At 32.5% G+C, this 27,425-nt stretch overlaps 1 protein-coding gene across 3 annotated transcripts; it reads right to left on the reverse strand.

Annotated features, from left to right (window-relative positions):
- LOC117110666 (mitogen-activated protein kinase kinase kinase 1-like) lies at window positions 1-27,295 on the reverse strand. Of its 3 annotated transcripts, XM_033253426.1 has the most exons (19): window positions 26,837-27,295; window positions 24,931-24,979; window positions 14,699-14,837; window positions 14,021-14,140; window positions 13,383-13,451; window positions 12,565-12,777; window positions 11,056-11,172; window positions 10,748-10,902; window positions 9,591-9,703; window positions 8,964-9,181; window positions 8,361-8,591; window positions 7,466-7,587; window positions 7,245-7,336; window positions 5,678-6,702; window positions 5,312-5,443; window positions 4,501-4,795; window positions 3,805-3,947; window positions 3,572-3,703; window positions 2,874-3,020 (listed from the first exon to the last, which is right to left on the reverse strand). In XM_033253426.1, exons 3-19 carry the CDS (start codon window positions 14,834-14,836, stop codon window positions 2,874-2,876), a joined length of 3,462 nt encoding a protein of 1,153 aa, XP_033109317.1. In that variant the 5' UTR covers window position 14,837; window positions 24,931-24,979; window positions 26,837-27,295. The 3 variants fall into 3 exon arrangements, with proteins under 3 accessions (XP_033109315.1, XP_033109317.1, XP_033109316.1); XM_033253424.1 differs by lacking the exons at window positions 24,931-24,979; window positions 26,837-27,295 and adding an exon at window positions 16,284-16,431 and having other exon boundaries at window positions 1-3,020; XM_033253425.1 differs by lacking the exon at window positions 24,931-24,979.
- Window positions 27,296-27,425: the final 130 nt, after the last annotated feature.

The raw sequence follows: 27,425 nt of genomic DNA on the forward strand, positions 1-27,425 counted from the left end.
GAAATCCATTTATATACTTTATTGATTTTCATACGTTGTTAACAGAACAACTGCACAGTACATATTATACCTTTAAAAACAGCAACATCACAAACACAATCTCCAACAACAGCCTTTTATCATTTATTGCTATTACTAAAACAGCACTTGGACAAACAATATACAGCATTGGACAATTGACTGCAAAGGCCAATAGAGCTGCTAGAAATACATGCTTCACAGAGCACAGATAAAATGTTTACAACACGATGGGAATGTTTAATTTATATACAAGGGGATATCTTTACAAAGACACTTAGTTTAAAAACTGTAGAAAATATACATCTTCATCTAAAAATATCTGTGATATCAAACACCTTTATTTTTAAGGGAAAATATTTTGAAAAAAAAAATATTTTAAATTAGGTGGTACTTTAAACAAGGTGATGACATGCATAGAATATTGCAATTTCATATTGGGGCTTAAATTTGGACTAAAATTCTTAATATTTTTTTAAACATTTGTGAAGATAATCTCTGATGTTGAACACAATTAATTTAATTATTTAAAAAAAATATCAATGGCATACAAAATGGGAAGAAAACTTTTATCTCTTGGTCTATGGAATACAATTCTGATGTCATAGTTAGTATTTGAATATCATAATACTGTACAACTTTACAATTGAATCCACCCCTAAATATTGGCAGTATCGGAAAATGCAGACAATAATAACACTTCATTATTACCATATTGAAATTGTTATATTTGCTTTATATTGTATTCATCAAATGATCATGAATTAATAGACTGGTTATTGGTTAAGCTATGCTCTAACTAGGACAACACAGTAATTAGATAAATCATACATCACATGACAAAATGTAAATCCAGATACTGTTCCAGTCATGTTTTACAATTTACATGACCTCAGAGTTTAGAAGGGTGTAGGCTAGTTCGGCTGGGAGTGCAAAAATTGAGAATGTGGAACTAAATCCTTATTACAATGAAAAGATTCATTCATTTTTAGTATTTTAACCCACTTAGTGGAACTAATATTTGCTACCATGGTGGTGCATCGGCATCCCATCCCCACACCTAGCCTCCGCCCATATGGGTGTAACGATTTTCCAAACAAAGCAGTCATATTTTAAGAACCTACTAATATCTTAATTTTCCCATGGCAACATTAGTTAACCATTACATTTTTCGTTCACACATTAATGTACGACCCAAAAAAAAAGTAATAAAAAAAGGATGTAATATTATTAAAACTATTTAAAATAAAATCACTTAGAAATACTAAGTACTTCATGTGAAATTTAAGTATGATTCATTTTGCATTTGACTTATTTATTGAATTGTTTGCATAATAGTAAGAAATTTAATTTCTTGTTCAACATGGGTAACTATCAAAATAGTTTGGTATTTGGTCCATTATTACAAATGGTAAGATTCTTTGTGGTTAAGGACTATACATGATTTATCATGTTATAACAAGGCAGTGTTTAATAAAACCATTGAAATGATTACTTTGACAGACAGGCAATTTTAAGGTGTACTCAGAGTCCAGTTGAATAAAAATATATTTTGAAAAGGGGAAAACCTCAAATCTTCCATAAAATATGGTTTAAGATGCCCATTTCATTCAAGAATGGTTTAAGTAGAGTCAATGGGCAAATTAAACCTATATTACATTCAATAAAATTTGACTTAATTTATATTTACAATTACTGTACAGAGATACGGAAATGATACAGATAATAATCGCACTGTACAATGTACCATATATACTTGCGTATAAGAGGGCGAAAATACAAATCGCAAAAGAAAACTCGGGGGTTGTCTTACACACGGGTCACCTTTACGCGAGTATATATGGTATACTGTATAATAAAATCATGCTTTCTTGTCTGCTAAGAAAGCATATGGTGACACCTGCTTTTAAATAAGAGTACTATGTCATTATGTAATTATATACCATATGACAAAACACTTTAAAACAATCATAGGCTTGTTATGGCTGAGTGCCTCCACAAGCAGGTCAGTTGTTTTTTTTTGCAACTGATGTATCAGAACCTAATAATTTATGGTTAAAGCATTAAATATGGCAAAGACATGCCAAACCAGTCAGTCACAAATCATGTTTCTGAGATAATGGACAAAACATGTTTGAATGTCAACATTTCTAAAATCTATTTTATTGTACTAAACTAACACTTATATATCTATACATCATGCTAAGTTCTTATTTTCCCTCACTTTCAACAATAAAAACAACATTTTTCAACGATTTGTTGATGGTCTCTGCCTGAGAATTCCCCCAAATCGTCAACTTTGAGGGATGATTTCTCAAATACTGTTATTTACACAGCTGTATGTTAAAACTCCTATAACTTCACAACAAAACATTGCATGTAAAAATGATTCTTTCACCATTTTAACACTTTCATTTTACTGTTTAACCCTGTATTCATAACTAAAAATTGATTTTTTGAGGATTGACTGGTTTGGCCTGTCTTCGCCACAAACACACTATTAAAAATAATAATAAAATAAAAATTATTAGTTGTCCAAAGTATATATAATTTTTAAGGGACAAACACAGATACAATACCATAAAATAATGCTAGAAAGTTGATAAAAATGGCATAATACTGTAGTATCTCAAATTTCAGAAGAAATTATCAAAAATACAATAAAAACATATGTAGCACCAACAGAAAATGCTTTAAAACCTAAGCAGAATAAATAAGGTTATATCGGGTTTATATGGTTTTCATAAGGTTAGTATTGGTTGCTCCTGTTACAAATTATTAAGGTGCCCTGAAATGAAGGGATTGTATGGGGCTTAACAAATACAAGCCCATTACATAATTCATTATTTTATGAATTACATGCGAGTGAAAACTGCATGAAGCAGAAGATCCACAGCATGAGGACGCTCTTTTGGATTACTGTCCAGGCACCGCAGCACTAGATCACGAGCGGCAGGACTAAGGACGTCTGGGACTGGAGGTGGTCCATTGGCACTTGCAATCTATGAAAGAAGAGTAGAAATTATCTTTAAAGTTGTATATAAATGCATGAAAACGTTATAATATAAACTACAGTATTTTATAACAAAATATACCTCTAAATAAAATTTATTGAATGTAATAAGTTAGAAGGCCTAAAAACAGAAGATTCTACGTTTCTGCTGAAAGCAATTTTTTTGCGAGAACCCCATCTAAAAAACCAGATCATTGCTTCAAAAAACCAGCAAAATTATGATGAAATTTACTATTTTTACATGCTAAGAAGCTTCAGCTTCGAAGTATTTCACCCCGAAACTCCCAAGAACTTATCTCTGATACACTACGTTCACCTAGACATCAGACTTTTAAAGGAAGCTCCCTTAAGCAATCCTAGTTATGGGCCTGATTAGATGTGCAGACTATTCAGTATATCATATTGTTTTTGACAAAAACAAAAACAAACATTTTTGATGTCCATATACAGTCATGATGTGTTTATATATGGTCATGATATGTGATGTCATATGACCATATTTAGCCATGTCAAATTCGATAGTCTAGAGAGGGCTTTTACCTTGAAGATAAGTTTGAGATGGTTAGATATGTCAGCTGCATCCCACGGTGGTTTGGACGTGATCATTTCAATCATACAGCACCCAGCGCTCCAGATATCACATGCTCGCCCATATGTTTCACCCTGCAAAACCTAAAATGCATATAAAAAAATGTTTAATATTTTAATTAGCATAAAACAATGTTAGCATTTGTTATGCAATAAAATACACTTTATTTGATTGATATAGTTACCTCTGGAGCCATGAAGGCAATTGTTCCAGTCAGCTGACCTGTGAACTCTCCCGCTCCGGTGAGGTGTGACGCCATTTGGGCAGCTGTTCCGAAGTCAGCTAGACGAAGGTGCTGACCAGTGCTGTCAACCAACAGATTGGCACCTAAGGAGGGAAGTTGGGTAACACATCACTCTCTAAATTTGAATATTGTTTACGCAAGTTCAATTCTATTATCAAGCATAAATGTGACCGGCTCTAGAAAAAAACCCGCCGTTTGTCGCAATTTGTAATTTCCCACAAATACCCAAAACTTTCAAGAATCAGAATTTTGAATATTTTCATGTTCATGTTCTTGCAATTTATAAAAGGAGATATATTGAAGAACATTTCTGCAAAATATCAATTACTAAATCTAACTGAAAAGTATATTAAAATCATTTTTGAAATACAAATCTTAATAATAAACTACTGATTTTGGAATCTTTTGAAGCTGTCTTCTAAAAACTTACATGGCTGATATCCAATTAATTAAATATTCATAACTTCGCTAATATTCAGCCATTTTCCTTAAAAAAAACACTGTTCTAAAGAATTCATGCAGAATTTACAAACACCAACAACTTATTTTTTTAATTTTTCCTACAAGTGGCCACGGTTTTGCCACAGCTGGTCACAAATATTATCCTAATTCTCTAATTCATTTTCGTTCCCCTACCTTTCAAATCACGATGTATAATGTATTTTTGATGAAGGTAACCTAAACCTCTGAAAATCTGTTTAAGGTAGCCAATGCAAACAGCCTCTCGGAAGGCACCGAAGGATGACAAAATGGATGCAATTGAACCGCCGGGCATCCATTCTGTGAACATGTTAAAGTGGCCATTATGCTTGGTGGCGCCAAGAAGGCGCACAATGTTTGGATGGTCCAACTTGGAGAGCAGAGAAATCTCTTCTACCAGCGTGTCCACAACTTTATCCTGTTCCGTGACTGTATTTCGTATAAAAGAAACCTGCAAAAAAAATAGATTATATTCTTACAAATTCTGAAATCAAATTAATAATTCAGATTCAATTAAAAGGACAAATCTATATATTAACCTTATGCAACTAATGTAATGTTTATTCTAAATGTGGATGTGTTTTATAAAAAAAAAAAAAAATAGAAAAATAAAGAAATAAAAAATCTTGAATGTAGTGTATACAAGGCTCCCCAGTCTACCGAACTTCCACAAGCATCAAGAGACACCCAAAAAAATAACCCACCTTCCGCAAATTTATAATATTTGCATATTTTCACTGCTTTATTATCAATTGTCTCATGAAAGTCAGTGCCAATGGGTATTCACTATGTGTATCAAATAAAATAAAATTGGTTAAGAAAGCTTATTATCCAGATCAGTGACAGAATCAAGAAAGGGAGGGGTGGGGACAGCCAGTCTGACAGATGTTTCTTCAAGAAGCCTAATATAAATCTCCACTACTAGGAGATATGAGTGATAAACAATAATAAAATAAAAGATACATACTTGTTTAACAGCCATAATGGTTCCAGTTTGCATGTCACAGGCTTTGTAACACGAGGAGAATGCCCCGGTTCCAATCAGCTCACCGCGAGACCAATGCTTCCCTTCTATGTATTGATCCTTGTTAGCAATGTCCTAGAAAAATATAAATCAAATATTGAATAAAAATATCCGAAAATTGGAATAATGCAAATAAAGGTTATTCACTAAATTGTTCTTAACTATATGAATAAATCTAAAGTAACTAACTCGATTCAATTAGTATATTCTATTGTTGATTGAAAATAATTACAAGCTTATAAACCATTATTATTACTACTTTATATTATTTGTTATTGTTATAGGAGATATGTGCCAGAAAACACAAACCTCATTTCGTAGATGAATGACAATATCTTGATTTTCTTTGCTGAGGGTCAATCCAGGAACAACTGGCAGTGTGCTTTGGCCAAGAGATGTCTCCATGGCAGCGACAATGGCCTCGGCTTCCTCTAGTTCAACCTTTTCTTTGCAATTTCCAAACTTTACAGGCTTATCCTGGTACTTGATCGATTCCGGAGAGTGAGATGGAGTAGTAATCTCAGTCGTAAATGTCACAGGTTTCTCACAAGGTGACGACGGTGACAATGACATGTCCGAAAAGTCTCCCGTCACACTTGTTCGGTTACAAGGACAAGTTTCTTTGTCCTTCTGTGATGATGAAGAAGCACATGCCCCTTGTGGAGATGCACATCCACGCTTTTCCCTACTTGATGATCGCTTTTTTTTAATGTTTAAGAGAGGTATTTGTGATTTCTCAGAGCTCTTTGTATTGGTTCGTGACTTACTCTGTTTTATCTGTGCATTCTGTGTTGTTTTTCTACAATTTCGTCCATCATCAACACTTCCACAAGAACATTGTGATGATACTGATTCACAAACTCTGTTAATTTCAGAGTTTTCCGTTACACCATCAGCAGTGCTGTTACATTCTATGTGAGCAATATATGAAGCTTTCTCATATACTTTTTCATAATCGTCAAGTATTTTGCGTAAACGATTGTCAAGTCTCCCTCTATCTTGTGGTTCGAGCTCTGCCATGAGATCAACAACTTTATTGATGATTTTCATGTCATGGACAACACTACGGGTAACTATTGTGAAAATCCTCCTGGCCAGTTTACTGACAATCATGTGTGTATGACCGACAACTTTGAAGACAAATTTTAGAATAGTCATAATATGGTCTTCGCTTAAACTCTCATTTTGTGCGCTTACAGTGAATTCTGAAGGAAACTTGTTAAACAGCTCATTGATAGTGTTCAGTCGGCCTAACCACCACTGCCAACCAGTTCCATCCACAAGCATTGTAGACAGAAAATAGTCCACACACCATATAGCTATCATTCCATTTTCTAAAAATAATAATTTTATAAAACATTATAATACTGTATATGTCTCAATGTCTGTTGTAGACTGATAGCGCAATTAAAAAAAAAAGGATAACAATAATATAATAGAATAATTAATTCCTATTGTATATATATACTGTCTGCACAAGAAACCTGTTCCTGATGCCCATTTTGTGAAATTGTGAGGTAGAAAAAAGATTGCCAACCAAATAGCTGTGAAATTGAATGCGATGGAACTGCCTTTTTGTTGAATTAACTGCACAACTATAAATACTCTCTACGGAGATAGCACATGCATTTTGAATGGCTGTTTATGTACAAATAACCAGTGGAAATAATTACCTGTGCTTTCAAATACTATGATACTAGATAGATCATTATAAACACTGGGCTAGTATTAACCTTGTTATAGTTACCTATGAATACATAATAGCAAATGGGGTATAAAAACATTACATTTGCACTGCAGGCAGGCAGGCATCTACAATATTATTTTACAAGTGATATCTGAAGTTGCCTTTTGATACATTAATAATGAGACTTACCTGGATTTTGAATGAGTCTGCCTATAGCTAGCTCACCCTCCTGACCTTTGCAAAGTTCAACAATAGCTGAAACAGATAGCTGACTTGTCCGCCTTTAAGAAAAATAAATAATAAAATATTACAGTTAGTTACACCTGTTATTTTTTTTTCAATTATATTTTTAAAATTTATTATTACATTTTTTATTTATTTTTTTTAAATTTTAAGTCTGAATACCTTACCTATTACTGTCAGCACATTTCAGAAGTATAGCCTCCAAAACAGGCTTTAAATGCTGTTGTAAAAGGTTTTTCTTATTTTCTGTAAAGCATGTTTCATTTGAGATGATACAACGCAACATTTTCTATAAAAAATAAGAGAAAGAAATACATACACATAAATTTTATTTGAAGTACTGTAGTTGTAAAATATACCAGCAAATTATTGCCTGTTGAGTATGATTATTTATTTATTTGTTAGTGTATATAGCACTTTTCTTTGCAGATACAAAGTATTTCTTTCCCAGCTTTATAAGTCCATATACTTAAGTGTTGCTGCTATAATCAGCACAAAGGAGAGCAGCCCATCCAGGTACCCATTTATATTCTTGGGTGGGGAGAAGCAATGCAGATAAAATGCCTCGCTCAAGGGCACAAGCAAAATGCACAGCACGGTATTGAGACCCCGACCTCAAGGCAGGGTTACAAACTTTCCTGCACCTTTCCCGCTGATCGGATTGCGATAAAAATCACCAAAACAACCATTCTAAAAAACTGAGCAGTTTTGAATATCTAAAGCTTGTCTAAACAAAGAAGTCAATGTTTAAGGTGCCTACTTTGTACATAATGAATCATTTATAGTTTAATCAGAATAATACAATCTTTTCACACATTTTTATGTGATAAAGTCTTGCGATATGTGCATACTGTATTCATATGACACCATAATGCCCATATATGGGCAAACAACAAAGATCTGTCCAGACTATCAAATTTGATTTAACAAAAACTTGTGACATTCCTAAATATGGTCATGATGACATCACACCATGAATATATATAGGCACATCATGACTATAATATGGGCATATAAACTAGATCAAACTTTAAATAACACAAACAAATGAGGTCAAATTACCAATGAAGAGACATAAACTTTATAGACAGGGTCTTCGCACATGACAGCCACAATGTCCAAACCAATCTCTGTCACTTCTCTCAATTCCTGGTCATCTGCATGTGGTCCAACTGTGTCACTGGCACCCGCTTGAAGTACATTGCGTATGTGATGACTTATCTGGTGTAGTGAGACTTCACGCAATGACCATTCGCGAGAGAAAAGCCCACTCACAAGGTCCTCTCCAATAACCTATGGATGAAGGAATTTTTAGGTTTGTACAGACTTATAATCATGATGTACAATGAGGTAGGTAGTGTTTTGCAAACTAACGGAAATTTATGAAAAAACCCTTATGTATATGTCTGTCCCTAATGCGCTGTCCACCTCAGTTTTATTATCAAAAGCATGTCAAATTTTGATAATAATTTTCTGAAGATATGGACAATATTCACCATATTTAACAATAGAATAGAAAGAAATGATGTTCATTCCACAGATATCAAGGTTCATTCTCAATATACTATACAGCATTTCAAAGGTCAAACTGAACTTAGAATAACACAGTATGTCTAACTTGGGTGTAAGCCTACAACATATAAGTATTACAAAAATTATTCTTACTTTAGTCCAAGTTGTATACTGGGCTTTGTAAAGAGCTGGGACATTACTGTTGACTGTATCAGTTGCTGTGAGCATTTGTGTAGGAGATATTTGTCTAGCATTAAGAGATTCTGGGGAGGTAGTAGTCGTTGTATCGTCACTGCTCACTGGTACAGTCCATTTAATACGACACAGAGGGCAGCTCAAAGACTCATTCTCCTTACTACAGTTCTCAGCCCCTGAAAAAATAATATATTAAATCAATTTTCTACCATTGGAGCATAAAAAAACAACCATTCAAATATTATTGATCGAGTTCCTAGTCCACATATCAAGCGCCCTGAGCATCTTACATTAGATGGATATGTGTGCTATATAAAACTACACTATTACTACCGTACTCGCAAGTATAAACGCCTCGTTTGAATAAGTGCCCTTCTTAACGCGAAAATTGTTTTAAGCACCCTGTTTAAACAAGCGCCCCTCAAAAAGAGACAAAAATATTTTAAGTGCCCGGGCACTTATTCGTGTGAGTACGGTAAATAACAAATTAATTTTTGAAGGGTTAGTTTTTTTAAAAATAAAAATAAAAAAAATTAAAAATAATCAAATGTTAAATAAAATACTGATATTATTTACAGAACTTACATATCATTACACAGTGATGGTGTAGTCTGTTATGGCAGCCATCTTGGCAGATCACTAGGCTTTCTCCTTCAATCATTTCAAGAAGACATATTGGACAGGTTTCCTCATGGCCACTGAAAGGATGAAAACACATGGTTACAATATGAAGACCCAGATCAACACAGGCAAACAAAAAAATATATAATTTTAATCAACTTAGATGTGGGGATGAGAGAGTTTCTGACAATTTTTGGTGCTGCCATGGTAGGAGCCCGGGTGGGCACCCTAGAAAGCTGGTTAATTTATGGCCATTTTAAGCTGGAGACCTTTTAGACTATAAAAATGTGTATTTTTTTTTCATTTAAAAAAAGGATGAAAAATCCTTTTCCTTTTCGGTCTGATGAGCTGTAAAAATGAATACATGGTCTGATTAACTTTTGAAAATGGCGTTCTGGTTTGGAGGTTAAAAGTTCACTTCAAAGCCAAAGTCAAAGTCAAAGTATTCTTTATTCATCCAAGAGGAAATTACATTGCTTGTGCAACATTACCCCTAGGTAATTATAGAAATACACACGTTCAACTGCACAGTTATCAATCATGACACTTGCTATAGCGGGTTTAATTTTTTGATAATCCACTAGCATTTCTTTAGTTTTACTACAATTTAGAATCATGTGGTTTCTTTTACAGTATTTAACAAAGATCAATTTCACCTCTATAGTATATCGTCATCTTTGACAATTAGACCAATCAGAGCAGTATCGTCTGCAAATTTAATTAAAGGCCAGCTAGAATGATTTGAGCAGTAATCAGATGTGTACATTGTGAATAAGAATGGAGCAATGACAGTACCTTGTGGTGCTCCAGTATTTGTTACTATGGAATTTGATTTAACCTCAGGACTTAGTTTAACATATTGCAAGCGATCAGTCAAAAAATTAAATACAAATGATATAACTGAATGTGGTAAATTTATTTTAAGCAACTTCTGAACCATAATATGTGGTTGGATGGTATTTTCCAATCCTAAGTTCATTCAATTCTAATGATAGAGTTTAAGTATTTTTTACACAACTAAAAACAATGCACTACCTAAGCCATATAAAGAGGCTGTAAGTAAATGGTCAGCTTTTCTAGATAGATCACTGTCCATTAATTATTGTATAAAAAATACTTACTTGTGCTCACTACTACATGAGGACCTACTGTCCAGGCTATCAGTAGATCCTGTAAGCTCAAGGTTTTCTAGTTGGCCTGATTCCTTTCGATTGACGTTAGGCTTCTTTAACTTTCCCTTCCTTCGATCCAAATACCGCTGAACTAAATCTTCCACCTAGAATAACATGATAGACAATTACCTTCAATTAATAGTCAAAACTGTTGAGTCTGTTATCAATTGAATTCAATTGTATATTTATTGCAATCAATTCTGAAATGCGTATCTTCTTTTCATTTCAACCAGTTGTATTTCATATTTTTCACATACCTCATAATTTCTCAATGTCTTACAGAGGAGCCGTGGGTCATTTTCTTGGACTTGGAACATGCGTAGCATCACAAACAAAACATGAACACAAAATTGTCCTTTATTACAACTACAGGTCTGCAAAAAAAAATATTGCATTTAGGCAGGGCTCGATTTAGTACTAGCCCGGTGTACAATGTCTAGTAAAAACCGCTCCGGGCTAGTCTATTTACTCCTGATGTTGCCCGGTTGTCTAGTGGAGAATTAGCAAGAAAAACATTTAAAAAAAAACTTAAAAAAACATGGAACTGTCGAGACAATCCCTGCACAAGAGGTACCGCAGCCCAGAGAGAACACTCTAGCTAGAGTTCAGCTCTCCACATGCGCGAATGTTGAATTATTAAGATGATCCCCAAGTCATTCACCAACCACTACAGGATGGCATGTTATCTCTCTCTCAACAGAAGATCGTTTGATCGTTGAATCGGGTTAATTTTTTACATACTACCTTTTATTCATATTATTTTCTCATAATGATATTTATAAAGTGTTCAACTTTTAATAATTAAGTAATTCAATGCTATAGGAAGCTAGGCTAGCCTAGGCCCTGGGTCTTGTTTAGGCCTAGGCCAAGGTAGCCTAGTCTAGCCTAAGCAAGATTTATTGCCATTGTGGGGGTGAGTGACTTGAGACCTGAAGATTTAACAGATGCATTGGTTTGATTGATTTCTGGGCCCTTTGTTAAATATTAGAATGCCGACATTATAACCAGGGAGATGCAAAACATGCTCATCTGTCCCTGTTAGTGTTATAACCAGAGTTGATTTTGCAGCATGGGAGATTTTTTTAATTTATTACACTAATTTGAGGGGGTAGCTCAAACAGCAATGCTACAGAAATTATTAAATTGCAAATCAACCTTCAAATTTAATTGTCGCTAATAAATATTTTGAAACAAAATGTTTTCCTGTTTGTGGGCTAGTAAAATAGTCTGTGGGCTAGTAAAATCTCTAGTAAACTAGCCCAGTGGGCTAGTTAACAAAAAAAGTTAGGGCAAGCCCTGATTTAGGTAATTTAACTAATTAACCATTCTTAGGAACTGTTGCTGAGGTACCAGAAAACAACGATATAAATATTTGAGTTGAAGCACTTATAGGACAACATGTGAGTTTGAGGGGCAAGCACAAACTCCAGGCCTTGCTCTCATTGGTCAGTTAAGTTCAACTGACACAGTATAAATTTAGCAGTACAGAAAGTGATCATCATCTTGATAATAAAAACTATATTAAAAGTTGGTTGAAGATATAAATTACACAAATCAATGATGATGTTGGCAGTCTATGAGTTAAACTTACCTGGATAAACTGACTAATTGTTTATTTATTTATTTAATTCCATTTAAATTTCGAGGGGTGTTCTATTTTGAAGAAAACAGGCAATTAGACAGTTTATCCAGGTAAGTATTCATGAAGTAAACTTCTATAACTAATGTCACTTGTCACTTGGGCATTTCAAATGACAATCTCTTACCTGTGGTCCTACCACCACTTTGTACTTGTGGTCAGGTGAGTCACCTCCGATAAGGAAGCATTTGGGACCGATTTGATGGAGAAGATAAAGCCGAGCATGCAGTGCTTTTTCTACCCTCTTTTTAAAGATTTCATCTGCAATGATTTGGTTGCCCTCCGAATGAGGAGATGGTGTTCTGCGTATCAACGTCGTTGGTGAGGACGGTCTGGAATTCTATAATCATCAACACAAAAGGTTGCCAATTTTATAAGGTAAATCAAGTACTGTACAAAAAATTGGGGTTTTTAAAATAGTTGATATTTTTTAATTACACACGTTATTTTAGGAGTGATGTTTTGACCTATCTGACGTGTTCACTTCAAAATAGCAAATTTAAATTGAAGTTACACTCATTATTTAAAAGACAAATATTATTAAAATATAAATGTGTACAAGCAGAGTGAAATTCGGTAAATATGGTCAGTTTGCCAGCATTGTTTCTAATTATTCTAGGGTTTTGGTTGGTAAAAAGGTAATCACTGAGCTAAAAGTGGCCTTCTGAAATAATTTGGATATAATTTATGTTTGTTTTGGTTTTAAACAAGAAGTCTACCCTAGATTTTCAAGAAATTGGTTGGGTCAGCAAGGCTTAGAAAAAAAGTTTCTTTAATTTTACTGAATGTTTTTACTATAAAACTTGTCCTAAACCTATTGATATATAACAACAATAATATTAATAACAATATCTTAGTGCATGTATAATCCCACAAATGAGCTGCTTATGGTACAATAATACAATGATGAAAAATTAGGTCAATAAAATAATGAATGAATCTTACAACTGGAGAGGTATTTCTCCTTCTGGAAATTCTTGGTGATGATGGAGAACCTGGTCTCCCGTTTACAACCTTTAAAAGACAACAAATTTTTGTTACAAATCTAAAATATCAGGCAACCAGTTTTAGACTTCCAGCAAGTACTGTATTTTAAAATATATCACCATCATTGCAGCTAAATTTATCGTAATGCTGTACCTTCCTATAATAAATTGACAAAAATTTGTTAAGAGTTTTGGGTTGGTAGGGAACCCAAGTCTAATACCAGTTGCGGGAGTGTTCCAGAAATTGAAACGGTCAGCAAAATTCCTTAAATCCTAGTGTCCAGACCATCAAATTTTATTTGACAAAAGACATGTGACATGCTTAAATATGGTCATCATGACATCACATCATGACAATGTATAGGCATCATGATTATACATGGGCAGGCAACAGTTTTTTTTGTCAAAGAAAAAAATAATAATCTAGCTAGACAAAACTTTATACAAGAAGGTGAGCTTTAAACTATAGTAGGAAAAATAAATACAAAACATCATAAAATCTTGCTTCTAACAACACTTCTGCAGCTGTAATAAATGATTAACAAATGCTATACAGTATCAATTACTCATCTACTAAAGTGGTCAATAATTTTTTACCTGTTGTTTAAAAGGTGAATCCGAGTGTGGAGAAGGAGACCTGCGTTCACCTGCAGCGACATTTAGTCGCTCCATAGACCCCAGCGACGCTGAGGATCCCGCAAGATTTGGCTTTACAACCTAATGACGAAACAAATATCAAAATATTACATATGTGACAAATAAATGTAAAATGTCCATATTTAGGTGTAACATCACATCATCATACAGAGCTTTAAAGTAATGAGCAACAAAATAAGTTTACTTTGACTTTTTACAACTATTTTATTTACTAATTATTTTTTTTATATCTACAGTACAGTTGCTTGTTTAAAAAAAAATATTTGGTCAGATATATGAATGTCTTAATGTAATTTAAATAATTTAATTTTGGAAATTTAAGTTACGAATATTTAATGATTTTTTTAAAACATTATATAATTTCATCTTGAAGTAGTGCAGTAGTGGCAACTTAGCTTATGCTGCCAAAGATTTTGTACCTTATTAAACTAAATTCTAATTGAAATTTTCACATCATGCAATCTTTAGGTAAATAGCATCCATAGAATTAATGATGTGAAAATTGTTTGTTATATGTGTATTACATTATGTTATAACAATGAACTTAATAAATAGTCAAAATAAATATAAATATGACTTGTAGTCCATGCAATAAAAAAATTAAAACAATATTTTTACCATTGGTCCTTTGATTTGTTTTTCTTTACATTCTTTTTTCTTCTGGACTGGCATTGAGCGTAGTTTTTCACGGATATGTTGTGGATCCCAGCGTTCACTGCCACGGGATAGCCACCGTGTATCCTTCTCTGGCATCATACTGGAAAAGATAAATAAACAAGAAAATAAATGTACAGGTTGAATGAAAAACCATTTTGCAAATTTCTACATGTACCTTCTAACGTTGAGATAAAAAATAAATTCATAAATTGAATGGAAAATCTTTATAGAAAATTGTTACAATGCATCTTGCAATGTAAAAATGCACCAATATTTAATAATCAAATCTACAGTAAACAGAAAAAAATCACTGATCCTTGTAAAGTGATTAACAGGAGCCCCAAATATTGACACCAGTATACTCTGTGTGTACATGGTTGTGGTGACGATGGCATCTCAACATCAGGAGTGCATATTTTCAATTCTATTTTTATTGCGGTTTATTTAATGCAATTTTTGGCCGCCGTCGGACTTCATTACATAAACGGCTTGTTTGTTTATGTTATCCTATTTTATTTTTATTTTATTTATTTATTTATTTATTTATTTTTTTTTGTTTTTCAATATGATTAATGAATACAGTCAGCATGATGAGACAATTTTATTAAGGAAGGTACCGTACTCTACAAATATTCCACTTACCCTACCACCATTACGTATATCTATATGAGTTTTTTATTATTTTTTTTTATTTAGCTCATGATTTAATCAACATAGTTTATCAATCATAACATTAATAACTACAATTTTCAGAACAGGTACAGTAGTAAACTTAATTATTTTGAGTTGTAAACCATGACACGAAGTGTGTATAGGTACAGGTAGACAGAGAGAGGATAAAAAGCACTACAACAGATATGAAACCTTGTAAACAAGTCTGAACAATAATAAACTCACCGAGAGAAGCAATAGACTGGTGAGCTCCTACGATAATCATTGCAAATTTTCAATTGAGAACTAATGTTGGTAGGCCTATTTTTAATTTTGATTTTCCACTCAAAATAACAAACTAATATTTCTATTTTTGTATCCTTTCTCATTCTGCATTCATCCAACTTTACTAGTAAATAATATTATGTTGGTTGTTAATATGGGTGGGTATCATAATTTCAGTTTCAAAATATATATTCAAAATATGTATCCTATACCATAAAAGGTAATCTATAAAGATACTATAGGAATACGATCACTTCCTTTCATTAGATCAATCATGTGACAATCCAGGTTTACAGGCATGCTTCCTGTTGTCATACTATAGTGTGATTTTAATACAAGCTAAAGTATTCTAAAGGACAGTTGGTTGAGTACAATCCATATAAGTAATTAGGAACCGTTTCAGGGGTACAACAAACACCAACAAAGAGGTTAAAGCTGTGCCCATGTTATTCCTTTGTGGCTTACCTGTAAGTACTGTGTGTATTGGGATCAACACTGACCCTACTTTGAAAATGTCCTACACTACAGAGGAAAGAAGCTATTGAATCCTAATATAGTACCTTAACATTTTTTTACAATTTGTAACTTATTTGATCAGATGTTAACTCACCCAGTACTACACATGTTTCAGCTACGTTCCCCTGAATAAATAAATGATTCTAGTACCGCCCAAAATTCAAACATCAGTTGACATTTTAAATCCAACTGTAACAGTTATTAGCAATGAGCTGATAAGGTAAACTGTACCATACAGTATGACTCATCAACTGTGTTACCCACGTGAACAAATTACCCGCCAAAACGAACAACAATGAAGTTAAACCTTACAAGTGATTAAATAAACGCCCACACACCTAACTATGCCAAGTACTGAAAACATCAAGTTTATTCTATAATAGAATTTTGAATAAACACAGATACTGTATGACAAAAATAGATAGAGTAATCATAGAGTCAGAACTGCAGAATGCTCATAATAGGCCTACAGTACGTTTACAATGCTACAATGCTTTACAGATAACATTGCATTGTTCATGGTTACTAATGGTTACATCAACCAATAAATTAATTTGTTCAAATACACTACAGTAGGTATATTAAAGTATTGCCTGTAGCTTTATATAGTAGTAACATTGTGGATCCATCAATCAATCAATCAATCAATCAATTTATTGGAAGCATTTGCCACATCCATACAGAAAGACATCACAGATAATACTTAATACTGTTGGTACTTTAAAAAAATTTAAATATAAATAAAATGAATAAATAACTAATGAAAACAATAATTTGATGCAATGTGATTTAATACAATTTACATGGTTAGACCAAAAAATATAAGAATTTGAATTACACAAAAACTAAATCAGGAGGTATCACTGACAAAAATAGGCCTACTCCAAATAAGTAGAGACATATAATTTTGATCAATATTTAATAATTAATTAGATCATCATCACGAATGATGATCTATAGTAGCCTACTGTAAATATTTAGATTTTTTAAAATGAATCGCTGGAGTGTCCATCCTTTGAATTCAAAGAAGTATTTATAGTACGTCTGAATAAAAATGTTAAGCACGGATAAAAATCAAAATAAACCATCCTAAAGCATTGAAAAATAATTTGAATTGGTAGTATTACTAGTACAGTACTACAGTAGATGTTTAAAGCATTTTAAGGTCCTATGGAATAAAAGATTACACCTACTACACTACTGTATGCCTGAGATCCATATAGCACACATTGTTGTTTATGTTTGAACACCAGGGCTTAAACAAAGATAACTCAGACCAATAGAGTAAAGATTAACCACTCTATATGATTAGACTAAAGTTCAAATTTAATCCAAATAAAAACAAAATATTTTTTTTCTTTAAATAAAAATTTAATAAATCAAAATTCTTTTGAAATGAGATATATTAACAATTTAAAAAATAGATTCTTTGAAATTTTAGACCTTTTGTCTTAATTTTTCTTTATTTTCCTTTTCTTGCTATAAAATCATTATTTATTTTCATTTAAACACCAGATAAAAAATATCACTATCTAATACTGTATAAGGCAAGCCTATTATAATTGAAGTGGAATTTCTATAGATTATTATAATTATATTAGTTCAGTAAAACAAGCATTGTTTCTTATGTACTCATAAATTAGATACAGAAATCTTACATCATGGTATAACACAATGGTTGCTATGGTGATAAGGGTGTACAGTTCATCTACCAATCAATAACAATTCACATGCTCGGATTCGTGACAAGTCGAGAAACTGAAATTATGTTCTAATTTAATTCACACAACTAGAAGGCTATCACAATATCAACAGTGGATTGATGGCTATCAAATTGAATTAAAGCCCTTGTTCTCTGGTGTATAATTACCATAAGCTGGATCTAACAAAATTTCACTTAGTCAAAGAACATCCAGACAGTGTAATAAACATCCAATTGAGTAATCACCCTTAATTAAGCAAATAAATTAATTAGTGTACAGTAACTGTAGGAAGTTAAAGCAAGCGGAACCATCTCCACATTAGGCATACTCTAATAATAACAATTTTTTGTCACTTTATTAAACAATTAGAAGTCAGTATAATTAACTGATTACTTTATGGAATTCTAATTAAAGGTTGCTATTATTTTGCTAATTTTTAAATAATTCTAATTTATAGATATGTGGCAAAAACAAGCCAAACCAGTCACTCGTCGCAATTCAAATCATGTTTTGGGAATAATGGCCAAAACATGCTGGAATGTCAACATTTTTGAAATCTATTTTATTACACTAAACTAACCTTTATATCTATCATGCTATGCTGTAATATTTTCCCTTTCAATTTTAAAACAACAATTTTTAATGATTTGGTAATGATGTCTGCCTGAGAAATTGCCCAAAATCATAAACTAGGCTTATTTCTCAATTGTTCTTAAACAGCTGTATGTATGTTTAAACTTCTGTAACTTTATAACGAAATGTCGGATTTGAATGGTTCTTTGATTCTTTTACCATTTTATAGCTCTCATTTTACTGTTAAACCCTGTATTAACAAATAAAAATAAATGTTTGCGACAAGTGACTGGTTTGGCTTGTCTTTGCCACATATTATTTTATGTTTTATTTATTTCATTTAGGTACACAATGTGCAAAGGATTATCAAAAACAAATATCCAGTAGTACACTATTATAATTGACAATCCCTTTCACAAGGCAAACATACATGCAGTGCTTTACACAAACTAATATAAATTATGCTTATGGAATGGAGTTGATTTGGACACTGAGAAAAAATCCTGCAACATTGACAAGAATTGAACACGGGACACTGAGATTGGCAGGCAAGCATCTTAACCACGAAGCAACTCCACTCCACTAAAAAAAAAAAAAAAAAAATCCTTGATGGACATACGGTTTAGCCAACTACAGTACAATCTAATTAGGCCTTCAGCATTAAGATAATATCAGTAATGCACAGTATGATTAATAAGCAAAAAAAAAAAAAACATTTTTAAACATTAATAGGGGTGATACTTTGCAAAGCATTTCCACAATGGACATACTTTTCTTAAGGCCTTACAGTACATTACAAAGTTGGATAATTGATCCATTATTAATAAAACAACAAATTACAGACTACTGATAGCTATTAGAAAAAAATTAATTCAATTTCAAACGTACATTGGAATACCAATTTTTCTTCCCAATTGAATTGGGTTGAGCTCTACCATGGGGGGTTTGGGCAACCTCTCACTAAATGAGGAACCTGCCATCCTGCAATTAGACCCTATAAAAAATATGATTAGTTTATCACCCTATCTACAGTAGGCTGGAAAAGTGACGAGGGAGGGAGGCTGTCTTTGTTATTCTTTTTTGCTAAGTCGAGTATCATCCTTGGGTTGTTTGCTAGTGCACTGATATTCAAAATAAAACATGATTGCTATAAATACAAACAATACTTACTAAACTATTAAATAAAAAAAAAATAAAATAAAAATAATTTTGTTCAAAAACTGTTTTTCTTTTTATATTTATTTTTTCAAAAATATTTTTTGTTCAGTAGAATAGAACATATGCATGCAAGGGTGAAAAACTGATAATTTGTTTTTATTGGGCCTTACGGTGTACGGTAAGAATGGCCCCGGAAAATAAACAAATTAAGGTTCTCGTAAAATAAGGTGTAACTGTAGTTTCTGATTACATAACTAAATATACAGTATTTAAATATTTGAAGATTAAAAAAAATATATACATTATCATTTCTATTACCAAATTTTTCATTGGAGCCATTTTTACCTACCTGTCATATGGGGCCATTTTTACCGGGGCCATTTTTTCCGGGGCCATTTTTTCCGGGGCCATTCTTACCTACATTCGGGCCTTACCTTCCTAACTCTGTAGCAGGCCTACAGCAGAACACTAAACATTATGTTTTTGACAAAGGCCTACAGTATTGCTTGCAGATTTATAACACATTATCAAATGTTGACATTAATACAACAGGTACCCGATGAAGACCTGTTAAAGTATGACTCACAGAGACATGGCATGATTGCCAGTAGGCGTTGTTAGAAAAGCGCTTCAACTCTTCATCAGTTAAAGTGCATGAAATTGATCCATGTTATGTATCCAGTGCACTCAAGCCATCAAAACACAAATAATTGTAACTGATTAAAATTGATAAATTAAAAAAGCTGCAATCTCAAAATCCTCTTAAGTATTCAAAGCCATCATCTTATCAGGCCAATTATCTGTAATTTCAAATCAATTAATTGTGATACATTAGAGATGCTACATAAAAACAACCCTTAGAAAAAGTATGAAATATTCAAAAGATGCAGTATGATTCCTGAGTTTCACACAGCAATAAAAAGAAAATATTCAAAATTCTATAGGCCTACAGTATTCTGTTATTAATCAACATTTTCATTAGTTACCGGTAATAAAATTATGATGTATTGTATAGAAAAGGTGCAATGTAGCTGAACAATATTAATTAATGGAAATTTTTGTGATAGTTATAATAAGTTTTGTATACTGTAATACTGATATTGATATTTTTTTGACAGGTTAAATGTTTTTAAATCTAAGGTTGTGTACTTGTTAATGTATTTTTTATACATAAACAATTTATATTTGTTTTTGTATTTATATGTATTTTAACCTGCCAGTGGCGATTGTTATCGCTGTTGGTTAAGTACAAATAAAATAATATAATAAATAACAAAAATATGATACAATGTAGTAAAACTTATTAGTTGAGTAAAAAAAAATTTCAGTGGTCAATTCCAATAGGTATGCAGTACAATATTTTCAACTATTGTACTGTACACCTCCCTGTATGTGAATATTTATGCAGATGCCGAGAAAAAAAGAGCTACCTACTGTACAGTAAAATGTACTGTACTATCACAAGTATCTGTCGATGTCTGTATGTAAGCTGTGTAATTTACCCCTCCAGCTAAAATTGTTTAACACAAAGTATAGTAAAACAAACACAATCAATGATACTGTACTGTACTTGCGGTAAAGCAAATTCTACTTCACCTCAAATCATGTTGTATTGTATTTTTTTTATCAATTTCACTGAAGTACAAAGTACAATCATGCAATGTGTCAACATTAATGTCAAGAAGATTTTTGTATTTACTGTATGTGTTGCCATTAAACTATAGCTCTCCAAAATTTAAGATCCAAACAGACCTTTAAAGGCTGATTAATTTAGTGTCAAGTGTGCCAAACTGACAAAAAAGACCACATATTAGACCACATATTAGCAGCAGATATTAATTAGGATAATAAATTATTGCTGGTTATAATTAAAACCAATGGGTTTTTTTTTTAGTAATTTGTCACTCCCTTAAAAATATTTTTCATGAGGTTGGCTTCTGAACGTAGTTTGCTTTTGTATGTAGTAGAAAGAGATCAGATACTGAATATCTGCATGGATCTAAACAGTCAGAAACAGGCCTACTGTATGAACCAATGCAATAGAAACACTGAACAATACAGTAAGCCACACATGTCCCCAAATGTTCCCAAGTGGGGAAAGGGATTCTAATGTCCATGATGGAAGCAAGAGTAAAACCACTTTCTTCTATTCTCCTTGAGTTCACCATCAACAATGGAAAAGATACTACTGCATATCTAATTTAATGTTCTTTTTAGGCAATGCAAAGAATATCATTATTCGTCTTTTATTCATCATGTAACATTTTAAATATTTCATTTAACACAATTTAATAATTTAAAAAAAATATTAGCTTTTTTTTTGTTTGAACAGAATACATTTGCGTCACTTAATAAATAATAAAAAAATAATGGTCAACTAATATTTATGACACTATCATGAGTCAACAATCAAACAAAGCCTGTATTATACAACACAGTACAAGACCATGAAAGAATAATTATGTTGCGTCATTTATATCTAGAGCAGATTGAAATAATTTATTCACTTTGGATCAACCTTCCTAAAAACTTTAATTTCCTGCAAGCAAGGGTGCTGTAGCTGTAATTAGCATGTAGATAAAATTATAAGACATTATGCGAATAAGAGGCATTATGATTTTGTTGCTAAGCACTGTTGCCATGGTAAACAATAAAGAGTCAAATGCAAAGACTTTAATGAAAGACCAAGCACAACTGGTTCAGCAAAAATATTGATTAGCCTGCTGTATTATTCTTGTGCAAGATAAAATTTAAAGATACAAATTTTCTTCTGACTCAAGTCAAAGTCGAATAAAATTGCTGTCAATGATTCTTCCAAGTGAAATTCATTTTTAAAATTTTAGTCCAACATCATTAACAATGGAAAATCCACAACACAGAAATGACTATAATGAACAATATATTAAATACTAAAAAAAAAAAAAAAAAAAAAAAAAAGGAACTGGATTATTAAATAAACAGACTTCAGACTGAGACAACTGTAATTTAAACTATTTGTCTCAGTTTATAACGGTAGGAAAAGGTAGATATAATGACAAACATTGCTTTGGTAGTATACAAATGTTAAGTTAATGTTAGCCTTACAGTATGTTAAGCTGTATTTTTCATGCTTTCCGTTTTGTTATTAAAGAGATTTGCAATTATTTTGCTTAAAACGCTTTGAAGTAGATTTTTGCCCAAGGTATTATTGTACTGTATGATACTGTATTACTGTAACCCATTGGATCGCAAAAGTACAGTGACAGTACAACATTATTGTCCAGTTTATAAAGGTAGGAAAAGGTAGATATACCGTAATGACAATGACAGACATTGCTTTGGCATTATACTAAAAATGTTAAGTTAATGTTAGCCTTACAGTACAGTATGTTAAGCTGTATTTTTCATGCTTTCCATTTTGTCAAAAGAGATTTGCAATTATTTTGCTTATTTAAAATGCTTTGAAGATTTTTGCGCGGGTATTATTGTACTGTATGATACTGTATTACTGTAACCCATAGAATCGCAAAAGTACAGTATACAGTACAATATCTCGCACATAAAATTGGACAGCTTAAAGGCATGCTTGAAATTGTACTTTTGCCGCTCGAGATTTCTCTATGACATTGCTTTTCCCCCGACAGGGGGTCCAAGTGGGAAATGCAGAGGTCGCCGACGGAGGGTCCTATTTTACCCGACCCCTGCTAGTGCTGCCCCTGACAAGGTACAGCAAGAATAGAAACCTAATTGAAAATACAATCCTAATACAAAAATCATTAGATTAAAAAGGCATACTGTATGTATGAAACTGAAAAGTTATGACAAAAGATATAAGATTAATTTGAAAACAAAATTGTATAACTAAATTTGTGATTAACGAAAAATATTCCATGGTTAAAAAAGCAGTTAATAGCTTCAATCATTACTTCTATGACAGGTAGTTTATGAATTATCATTCAACTTACGTCATATGAGTGTGTATAAATTCATCCAACCTACATCACTCCCTATGATGTACTGTACAGTAGGTTTAATGATAGTCATAAATTACTGGGGAAAAAGTTCTATCTATAGTATTATGATGAAATCTCTAGACCCCATTTATCTATACTGAAAGGTTCTTTTACCATGATTGAGTGTTAATTAGTAATTTACTCTGCACCCCAATTAATTAATGTAAGCTTTCCTTGGCTCACTCATTCTTGATGTTTTAATTTGCTTTTAAACAAAAATTGTAGTGTCCTGTTTATTTTCTGTAATGTTCCACTTTTTTACTTCCGGGCCTTTCTTTGTGTAATTCCCTTTGCTCTGTTAACATCTGTGCAATTCTTTTTTTTTTTGTAATTATTTTTCTGAATTTCAATGTTCCTTTTTTTTGTCTCTTCTATTTTTATATAATCAATTTTTAGATCTGTGCAATGTTATTTTTGTAAATTATTTTTCTGAATTTGAATGTTTTTACTGTATATCTCGTGCAATTCATTTTTGTAATTATTTTTCAGAACTTCAATGTTCCTTTTTTTTGTCCCAATCTATTTTTACATAATCAATTTTTAAATCTGTGCAATGTAATTTATGTAATTTATTATTCTGAATTTTAATGTTTTTATATGTTGTTCTTAAGTAGTTTTATATATTCACTTTCTAATGTATGTGCAATTTTTAATATTTACCATTATATATTATCCAAATGGTGTATTTTGTATTCCAAATTTGTAATAAAATTAAATTGAATTGAACAATATTGTATGCACTAAGAATTAAATTAGTGATTAATGAAAAACATTCCTTAAATTTGAGAACAAAGCCGCAATTGTACTGGATTTGAACAAAGAAAGACATATTTTTACCGAGACCACCGGTAACATTGCATTGAGTAAGTCTTGCTGCTGTCCTCTACTGCTGTCCACAATTGGATTTTCGGTTAGTTTTACTGCGGGAGATACTGATGGCACTAGCTCCTCAGGGCTTTTCGCGCTAAATAAAAAAGTCCAGTGCAATTGCGGCTTTAAAACAGTACTGTAAGCAAATGTAAGTTATTGGATTAGGCATATGACAGTGAAATGATAATGATTGATCAATATCTGAATGATGAAAAATTAAGCATTATAAATTCAAACCAAGGCGATTCCACAGATGAATGACTAGAAAGAATTCCAACTTAAAGGTTAGTCGATTAAGATAAATAACTAGGTCTACATGATTTGTAAGATATGATATTAGTAACTAAAATTAGCTCTTATATTAGGCTTGCCGTTACCAAATATGGCCTATACTATACTCCAACCTCAATACCGTAAGTGTATAATTTGTTCAATCAGTATTTACCTGCCATATCCAGGCTCTGTATTTAATATAAAATAATATGAAAATTATCCTTGAAAAAAAAAAAGAAATTTTATTAAATGATTTGATTTCCAAAGAATACAGTAAATATTGATGATTGATGATTTTACTTATTAAAAAAATGTATTTAGTTTATTAAAATTTTAAGATAGAGTTTCTTAAATTGGTGTAATAAAGTAGAGTAAATTTGATGTTGCAAAGTACCTTTAAGTACCTTTTACTTGGTACAGTACTTTGTTGGTTCCCTTCTGAATGTTCTTTGAGAACTAACTATGAGCTTGCAGTTCTCTTTAAAGAGATAGACAATTAGTCAGTTTATCCAGGTAAAGTATTCACGAAATAGACTATGGGTAGCTCAAAGTTACTAGCAATAAACTGTGGAAACTCAAACAATTGGACAGGATGAAGGTTTGGGTCACTCGTTCTGATTCACGATAATTTAACAGTACAGTACTCGCGCGAATAAGCGCCCCGTTTGAATAAGCGCCCCTCTCGATTGAGCGCCCCTCCTAACTTTAAAATTTCCTTAAGCGCCCCGTTTGAATATAGCGCCCCTTCTAATTTGAAAAACGCCCCCTCAATAATTCAATCAATCCTGGACTGTGATGTTGGCATGATTTGAGGTGTGGAGTGGAATCACATTCTCCTTTAGTCAATATTAAAATGAGGATATTTATCTTGGACAGATGAGAGCTCCCCGGACAGACAGTACATAAATTCCAACTCTCATCTTCTTACATTTTTCTATAGCCTAGTCTTACTGCTTTTCCGACAATTTTCACCTAACACATTCTGAGTTTTCAAGAAAACCTGCAATGATCATGCCATCCTGTTAATCTCAATCGGCCGATGGCTAACAAAGCTAACCACCACCACTAATTTCATCTGCTATTCTGCTGTTATGTAATACTGTACTCACAACATTCTTGTCATGACAAGCCATGCTCTCTGGATGATTATCTTTTCCGCCGCACAACCATTCGTAATTTGCGGTTTCCTGATGTCATTTTATAATCGTTTTTCATTCAAAATGTGCCTCTTGAATTTAATAAGTTCTCATAAGAACCCCTAGATTTTCATGTATTTCCATAAGCGCCCCCTGAATTTACACTCTGTTTTGATAAGTGCCCCATTTGAATAAGCACCCCTCAAAAAGTGCAAAAAATATTTTAAGCGCTCAGGCGCTTATTCGCGCGAGTACGGTAATGTACAGTAATCTGAAAAGTCCAAACAGTTGAGGAGCAAACCATGATACAGTATTTTTCTCTATTTCTATGGCTTGCATCCGAAAATTAGGCAAAATTTCAGTAGCAACTATGGATATGCCTGTAGAATAATGAGAACTCTAATAAAATATTGTTTTCATTCATCACATGGTTTCAACAAAGATAATCATTCTTATTATTGTGTAAACAACTTGACAATAAAAATGACGACGAAAGTTGATATAACAGAAGTTAGGCCTAGGCCACCTAGTGGTAGTAGGATGTAGAATAGATTTTAATAATAATATTGAATTCAAGCATAATTGACATCATAAACAAAACGATGTCGATAGATGAGACGATTGATATGCTTGGCTAAAGAAAAGAATGAGAAAATGGCTTAGAATATTATAACGAAGAAGACAGATTGAAATTATTACACAAAATTAGAGGTACTGCTAAGCTTATTATATAAAATCAAGATTGGCCTATTGAGAAATTACCCTAATCTAAAGAAAGGAAGGCAGCGATAATATGTGAATCCCAACAACCAAAGAATGATGCACGAATCATCCTTGTCCGAGACGGTCGATCACGTTCACACCACGGCTAAAAATTTAGGAATGAATAAGCCCAACTTTATAAGATAACGTTGTTTTCTACCAACATATAAATGTCCTTACCTGTATTGTTGGTTTCATGCACTTATAATTAGTGTAGTTAAATCCAGGCACTTGCTACAAACCACAAACAAGTAATTATCTCTGAGACACTATCGTCTTCTACTTCAAGATGTAAACTAAGATTATTTTCCCATTCAAGAATGTCCAGTCGTTGCTTATCGACGCGACGATGACTCATGATCTATTTTTAAGCTCCTAATAAAAAAGGCGGGATCGATGAAACAGCTGAAAAGGTAGCCTATTTAGAATCGATTCGTAGCTTTTCTATCTAAATAGTTTAATAAAAAGTATTGAGAAATTGGTAATGTATGAACTGTAAAATGCAAACTAGGCCAAGGCCATGTTTTAACGGGTAAATCTCAGACCCCTAGGCCTATCCTAAATTTTAATTCGCACGTTGCACTGCACAGTATCAAGTATTTACTATTGTAGTCTTTCATCCAGTCGTGCATAAAGACTAACCGACTTAATAGACGTTCGGCGCGGCAAGACTACTTTACGGCATCAGACTGTTCTACTATTTTGTCGGTAGGAAAATTAAATTAAATGTTCAAAAACACCATAATTTCGACAATTAAACAATAGTTAT

This window comes from Anneissia japonica, unplaced genomic scaffold, assembly GCF_011630105.1.
Source record: "Anneissia japonica isolate Jap-2015-1 unplaced genomic scaffold, ASM1163010v1 scaffold287587_len645178_cov120, whole genome shotgun sequence".
Lineage (NCBI taxonomy): Eukaryota > Metazoa > Echinodermata > Crinoidea > Comatulida > Comatulidae > Anneissia > Anneissia japonica.

Coding starts and splice junctions, on each gene's coding strand:
- LOC117110666 (XM_033253424.1), bottom strand. Junction 9,182..9,590: donor CCATCACTGTGTAATGATAT/GTAAGTTCTGTA, acceptor TTATTTTTTCAG/GGGCTGAGAACTGTAGTAAG. Junction 3,021..3,571: donor ATCTCAAACTTATCTTCAAG/GTAAAAGCCCTC, acceptor CTTCTTTCATAG/ATTGCAAGTGCCAATGGACC.